Source organism: Rhinolophus ferrumequinum, chromosome 3 (genome assembly GCF_004115265.2).
Source record: "Rhinolophus ferrumequinum isolate MPI-CBG mRhiFer1 chromosome 3, mRhiFer1_v1.p, whole genome shotgun sequence".
Taxonomy (NCBI): Eukaryota; Metazoa; Chordata; class Mammalia; order Chiroptera; family Rhinolophidae; genus Rhinolophus; species Rhinolophus ferrumequinum.
Genome location: NC_046286.1, coordinates 62,433,589 through 62,440,838, shown reverse-complemented (window position 1 = coordinate 62,440,838; position 7,250 = coordinate 62,433,589). Strand labels below are relative to the sequence as shown.

Here is a 7,250-nt window from a genome sequence, read left to right as displayed (position 1 = left end):
GAATGCCCTTGACCTCTAAGCTGTTCCCCAACCCCCACCATCATTTACTTAGTCAGAGACACTCTACTTCTTTGAGAGCTCTTGAGTCCATCTCCTTCTCCCTACCCCTTAGCTGAGGCTGGCACCTCTCACCTGGATTGCTGCAACTGGCCTCCAAAATGCCTGTTGGCTTCCAGTCTTTCTCACCTGCAGTTCATTCCCAGAGAGTGATCTGGCTCCTGCCTACCTCTGCAGGCTCATCTCCTGCTACTTCCTCTCCAGGCTCCAAATCTTACATGCTCCAGCCATACTGAATAGCCTGCATTTCTTTGAATGGGCCACACTTTTGTGCTTCCTGCTGTTCCCTTGGTCTGGAGAACCCTCCTTCAATGTTCTTTGTCTTACAAATTTCTTTTGTCTTTTAGACTCAGCTCAGTATTGCCTCCCTAATGGAGTCTTCCACTGGATTAGCCTGACTCTCATATGGGATCTTTCCCATTCTGTGTATACCTTTATCATTGCCCTTTCATCAGTACTACTCTCAGAGCTGTAACTGTTAGCTTATGTGGCAAAAGAATTTGTAGATGTGATTAAGTTAAGAATCCTGAGATGAGGAGGTTATCCTAGATTATCTGGGCAGGCCCTAAATGTAATCTCAAGTGTCCTTATAAGAGAAAAAGGCAGAGGGAGATTGGACTTGAAGGCAATGGAACCACTTAGGCAAGATAATACACTGCTGGCTTTAAAGATGGAGGAAGCGTCCACTGGACAAGGAATGCAATTCTAAAATCTGAAAAAGGAAAACAAACAAATTCCTCCCCTGAGAGCCTCTGGAGGGAGTGCAGTCCTGTTGACATCTTGATTTCAGCCATGAAATTTATTTCAAACTGATCTGATAACTGTAAGAGAATAAATGTATATTATTTTAAGCTACCAAGTTTGTGGTCATTTGTTACAGCAGCAATTGGAAACTAATACCCTGGGCCTTCTCTAGCTGTGCTCCTTCTCTTGGGGTGAAGAGTCTATGTCCTCACATCTAGACCAGGCACCAGGTAACCAGGATTCTGGAATCCCTCATTTAAGAAATTCTTACACAAAGCCGATTTCCAGAACCTAAATATCTCTTTCCTAAGTCTGTCCTTTTGAGACAGACTGCACTGCTGGTAGGTTCATGCAAGGATCTGAAGGGTAATCAAAGGAGCAACGGTTTGTGGGGGTGAGCTGCTGTAGAGATAACAGACTGAAGGGCACAAAAACTGAAGCCAGGAGACCAGAGAGAAGGTACTATGGTAATTCAGGCAAGAGATGATGATAGTGGTGGAAATGGTGAAAAGTGGCTGGACTCTGGATGTGCTTTGAAAAGAAAGGCAATGGGCTTTGCTGACAATTTGGATGGGAGTTATGAGAGAGAGGGTAAGTGTAATTCCACGGTTTCTGACCTAAACAACAAGAAAAATGACATTGCGTTCACTGAAATAGTAAAGAAGGGAGAAAGAACAGATTTAAGGGTAAAGATAAGTGGCCCAATTGTAAATGCATTCCATTTAAGATGCCCGTTAGACAGACAGTAAAATGGGTAGGCAGTTGGACATTTGAGTGAATCTTGCCTTTCTCAAAGACTGTATGCTTCTAGCAACTAGAATAGGGTATTGAAATAGGAGATTCTTAATATTTGATGGGCCAAACGAATATGTGACATTTCTCCATAGAAATGTTTCAAGGTTTATCCACAGTTTTCTATCCTCACATCTCTGGTTGGTTAATAATATCAAGCCTATTGACATTACACAGCCTCACCAACTGCATAAACCAGGGATATTAACAATCTGGTTGTTTAGTATCTTCTTGTTCTTGGCTCTCTCAAACATTTTGATTATGACGAGGGCTGATATTGAATATTAATACCAAGTGGATCAAAGTCAGATCCATGGTCTCTGTCTTATTATCCTAGTGTTGAACTTAATTTACTGATTGTAAGAAAATTTTTCCGGTAATTATAAAATATATAGTAATATTGACTTCTTTGTTCCATCTCTGAAATTATCTTCTTTTCCACTCCTCACCCCATGGTTGGAAAAATTTGCTGCCAGAGTTGTTGTTATTTTAGTCTGCTTGAATGCATTCTGGATACTCATAGGGACTGAAAGAGTGTCTGATGATGGTGAATAGTCTATGAAGGTTAGTTATTGAGAAAATGTTAATTTGATGAATGACTAATAATGCTGATCTTCCTGGCTCTGAATTTACAGACACTATAAAACTATATGTCTATAAAACTTAGTGTGTTTTGTAATAGTAAAAAGGTCACAGTACCCAAAGATGTTGGGGACTAGATTGCTCATGCATTTTTCTCTTGTGCCTTTTCTATAGTCACACTTCCCCCCACCCCCACTTCCCTGATCCTGAAGTTTCTCTTGTCAAGCTCACCAATGACTTGTACAGTAAAAAAAAAAAATTCTATAGTCATTGTTTTTGATCCTCATTTTAGTGATTCTTTCAGCAATATTTGACCCAGTTGACTACTCTCTCCTTAAACACTTCCTTTGTTTGGATCATTGTGCTCTCTTGGTGTGATGGTTAATTTCATGTGTCAACTTGACTTGGCCACAGGGTTCCCGGACATTTGGTCAAACCTTGTTCTGTGTGTGTCTGTGCGGGTGCTTCTGATGGGATTAACATTTTACTCAGTACACTGGATAAAGCAGATTGCCTTCCCTAATGTAGGGGGCCTCATCTACTCTATTAATGACCAGAAAAGAACAAAAGGGCTGAGTAAGAGGGAACTCCTGCTGCCTGAATGGCTTGAGCTGAAACATCGGTCTTTTCCTGCCTTTGGTCTTGAATTAAAACATCAGCTCTTCTTGGGTCTTGAGCCCATGGGCTCTCCCGGTTCTCAGGCCTTTGAACTCAGACTGGAACTATACCAGCCGCTCTCCTGCATCTCCTACAGATTTTGGGATTTCTCAGCCTCCATAATTGCATGCCAATTCTTTATAATGAGTTTCTTTACATATGTATTGTTTATTTGCTTGTAGGCCACCTCCCCCACCAGAATGTAACACTATGAGCCCAGAATATTCCCAGCCCTGGAACAGTGACTAGCAGATAGTAGGCACTCAATAAATATTTGTGGACTATATGAAAATGTTTGCTTGGATGTATTTTTCTAAGGCCTAAGACTAGGTCTAAGCACTACTTGTGCTTATGTGCATATTTCTTTATGGGTGCTCAAAGCATCTCTACAAATGTTATCTTATTTATCCCCATCCTGTAAGAAGGAGAGGAGGGGAACCATTTAACTATGACTCACACCCATTGGTGGAATGGGATGTGTAGTCCTTGAAGATCTTAATGCCCTGTGTTTTGAAGATAAGAGTGCCTCAAGAGGGGCTGCTGGGCATAACCTTCACTTGCCTCATGAGTACAATATGTCTTGGAATCCTGTCTTGGAAGAATTTATTTATTTTATAAGGCCGTGCCTTTTGCTACAAGACCTGGTCAGCAACAATATACTCAATCAATATAAATTTTCAACATTTAAATTTCTTTGCAGACTGGAAAAACTACAATTAAAAGTTGTGGTTTCAGGATTCACAAGTGCCCATGTGGTACGATGAAGGAATGGTTTTAGACAACCTTTGGAATTTGTCTTCTGAACCTGGTAACTAAGGTAATAGATTATAACACCAATAACCTTTCAGTGTCCTGTGAATACTGTTACATGAATATATTACTTTCTTCTTGCCCCCTTTATTATCTAGATTAGGTATTTCAGTGACAATTTATGAACAAAAATGCATGTGATTTTTTTACATTAAGATTTCCATAGGAGGGAGATGATGCATAATAAACCTTTAAAGTATATGCACTAATACTTCAAGTCTTAAATAGTTCTATAGTCAGTCACAAGCCAAAAATTATATTTTTTAATATGTTTATTTGTGTACAAAATATGTTGTAATTTACTGATGCATGTGCAGCAAAATATTCTATTACATACAATAAAAATACACCTTTTACTCCCCTTCCCCTGCCCTTGAAAATAGCAACACTGTTTTGGCAATTCAGCAGCTAAAAATGAAATGACATCATAAAGCAGTATTGGGATGTGTTCACTTGACAAATGTGATGTATAATTTGAGTATACAACCATGTCTTCCTTAGTTTTTTTCACAGAACAGGAAATTCCACATCCTGAACACCTCCAGAAGATACAAATAATTTGTATATATATGTACACATGTATACACTGTATATGTAAAGTGCCACCACGCCTCTGTCCTTGTGAGTTTGTTGTGTGCATATGTATTCTCTTTCCAAAGTCAGATTCACACCATCGGGATCTCAGAGTACATCAGCAGGCACCTAGAAGCTCACCAAAGGCTAGCTCGTTGGGGGTGTGGTGTTGGTGAGAGGACAGACGGAGCCTTCAGACCTCACTGGGGGACCTGGAGCGGAAGGGCACTTTGGACTGGAAACAGCCACAGAACAGGAGCCACAGCGCGCGCTGGATCTCCTGGTTGCGGAAGGCATAGATGACAGGATTGATCATGGAGTTGTAGGTGGCAGGCAGCAGGGTGGCGTAGGTGTAGACCGCTGGGTCCTCGCGGCTGCCCACCACGCAGTATATGGCGAAGGGCAGCCAGCTGACGCCGAAAGTACCCAGCACCACTGCCAGGGTCCCCACGCCCTTTCTGGTGGCCGCGAGGTGGGGGGGCGCCAAGCAGTGCTGCTGCAGCGCGATCTGGTGAGCGTGGCGCCAGACCACCTGGCAGATGCGCACGTACAAGTGCAGCATGATGCCGAAGACCGCGAAGAAGGTGGCGGAGAGCAGCGCCACGTGGCTGCGCGTCAGTGGGCGCACCACGCTGCAGGCGGCACGCTCTGCCAGGCAGTTCCAGCCGAGCACCGGCAGCAGCCCGAGGCCTAGGGACACCGTCCAGGTGGCGGCGAGCAGAAGGTGCACGCCCAACAGGGTCCTGCGCGAGTAGTAGGTGAGCGCGTTGTAAAGGGACAGATAGCGGTCCACGGTGATGGCCAGCAGGCTGCTGACTGAGGCAGCAAAGGAGGACACGAGGAAGCCCACGGTGAGCAGGCTCACTGTGTCCGAGGGCACCACGTACTGGAACACGAAATGCAGGATCAGGCCACAGCCCGCCAGGAGATCTGCGGTGGCCAGGCTGCCCACCAGCACAAACATGGGTGTGCGTAGCGCCGGGGTGGACGCGATGAGCGCCACGACCAGCGCGTTTTCTCCTGTGATCACCGTCCCCGACACGCACAGCAGCACGTCCCATGGATTCACCGCTGACAGGAGCAGCCCAGGTGGCCCGGTGGCCATCTGCGAAGACAGCTCCAGAGACCCATTAGCCGTGCCGCTGGCTCCCAGCGCAGCCGCAGCCGCAGCCGCTGCAGGGGGCCCCCATTCACCGGTGTCCCGCGCCCCTACTGCTGTGGCCGCTCTCTCGGCTGCCACTGCCACCACCTGGGACTCGTTGAGCGAGGAGGCGCTCGCGTTCATCGCGGCAGGACACTGCACCCTGAATGGAGAGGGAGAGCAAAAGTCAGGTGTGTGGTGCAAGCTGCCAGGGAATTACCCTGGGCTCAGGTGACCCGCTTGTCTTGGCCAGCCCACCCTGGACTCCAAAGCAGACGGAGGAAGCAGTGGTTAAGTGACAGCCCAAAATAAATAAATACCTGTTGAATGAGTGAGTGAATGAAATGCACACGGGTGTCCTCACGGATATCGGAGGTTTTGCACAGATACACACACAGATAACATGAGCCCACATGCACACAGATCAATCCTGGAGGTTTGCCTGCATTAACACGCGCATCGAGCTGGGGCTGTCAGTCCCGCCGGGGCTCTGCTCAGGGGACTCAGGGCGCTCTCCTAAACTGGGCAGCAGAGTCGCTGTCCGCAGTGCTGAAAGCGAAGTTTCCGCGATCGGAAGCGCAGCAGGCCCTAGAAGCCGCGGAGACCTCTAGAAAGGGGCCTTGGAAGAAGAGAAGTTGGGGTGCGTGTGTAGGGGGAGGTTGTGGGGCCAAGCTTGGCTGCATTTCTCCAGCTTCAGGAAGGACTCATCCCCTGGCCATCCTCACTCCTTCCCCTCTCCACACCCTCAAAGTTCCTCTCGGGAGCCCGGATGCTCACCTAGGGAGTCAGGGCTTCAGAAAGTCTCTGGTCATGAGCGCTGTGGCTGGGCGCCAGGCTGCGACCCGGGCGCAGACAGAGCAGATCCCTGCGAAGCGGCCGGGGCCGGCGGAGAGAAGCGCGGGGCGCTTGTGGCTGGGAGGGCGCCGCGGAGAGTGAGAGACACAGTCGGTGGCAGCAAAGGCGGTTACGAGCAGCGCGCCCGCTGGAGATTGACAGGCAGGGCGTGTTGACGTCAGGCTGCTGGCTTCACATTCGCTGTCCCCGCCCGCCCACAACTACCACCTCCTTTCTCGTCTCCCTTTCCTCAAATGATGTCTCACAGGGTTCAAGGAGGGAGGAGAAGCTGGAGCGGCCGCCTCCAGTCAAGAACCTTCAGGAATGGGATGAGGGAAAGAGAGAGGGAGAAAGGAGTGAAGAAGACTCAGGCCGGGCGGGCGAGGAGGGTAAGCTGGGAGGGAAGTGAGCTGGCAGGGAAATGGTGAGTGATGCGTTGCCTTGGACAGGCAGCAAAGCCCAGGGTCAAAGATAACTGAGGGGGTCAGGTCGAATAAGAAGCCCAGGAGCGGGCGGAGGTTGGGGCAGTGGGTCTGAAGGTAGAGTTGTTACCTTTAAAAACGGTATTAGTGCTTTGGGGACGAAATGAACTGGGGTGGGGTGGGCGTGGAGGGATGAGCCTGTTTTTTAAAATGGTGTGGAACAGAAGGTTGAGCAGAGTCAAAGAAGATATGCAGAGTTGTGGGGAACGGAGAGAAGATGGGACATTTGAGGAAAACAATCCCTTCTTTTGAAGGTTACCTGTGCAATTCCTCTCTACCTTCCTTCCTGTCTCTCCGACTCTCTCTCTTGAACTTTATACAGCAGGTTTCACCGTGATCTTCCCATCCCAGCCCAGTGATTCCCCATTTCAGTATCCGATAGTGCCTTTGGAGCTTGCTCTCTAATTAAAGACCAGGTCTGTGTCTTGTTAGAAAATAAGAAAACAGCAAAATGTGATTTACTTTGCTGGCAACAGACTTTGCCCTGTTAATTAGTACCCTATAAAGCAAATTACAGGACGAAAATAGTGATAACTCAGCTGCACCAGACTTCAGTAGGCAGGAGTTTTATTTTCAGC

At 47.5% G+C, this 7,250-nt stretch overlaps 1 protein-coding gene across 1 annotated transcript; it reads right to left on the bottom strand.

Annotated features, from left to right (window-relative positions):
- Positions 1-3,903: 3,903 nt before the first annotated feature.
- On the bottom strand, positions 3,904-6,284 carry GPR6 (G protein-coupled receptor 6). Its single transcript, XM_033102850.1, has 2 exons — positions 6,134-6,284; positions 3,904-5,519 (listed from the first exon to the last, which is right to left on the bottom strand). The coding sequence occupies exon 2, from the start codon at positions 5,498-5,500 to the stop codon at positions 4,409-4,411; it is 1,092 nt and encodes a 363-aa protein (XP_032958741.1). The 5' UTR covers positions 5,501-5,519; positions 6,134-6,284; the 3' UTR covers positions 3,904-4,408.
- Positions 6,285-7,250: the final 966 nt, after the last annotated feature.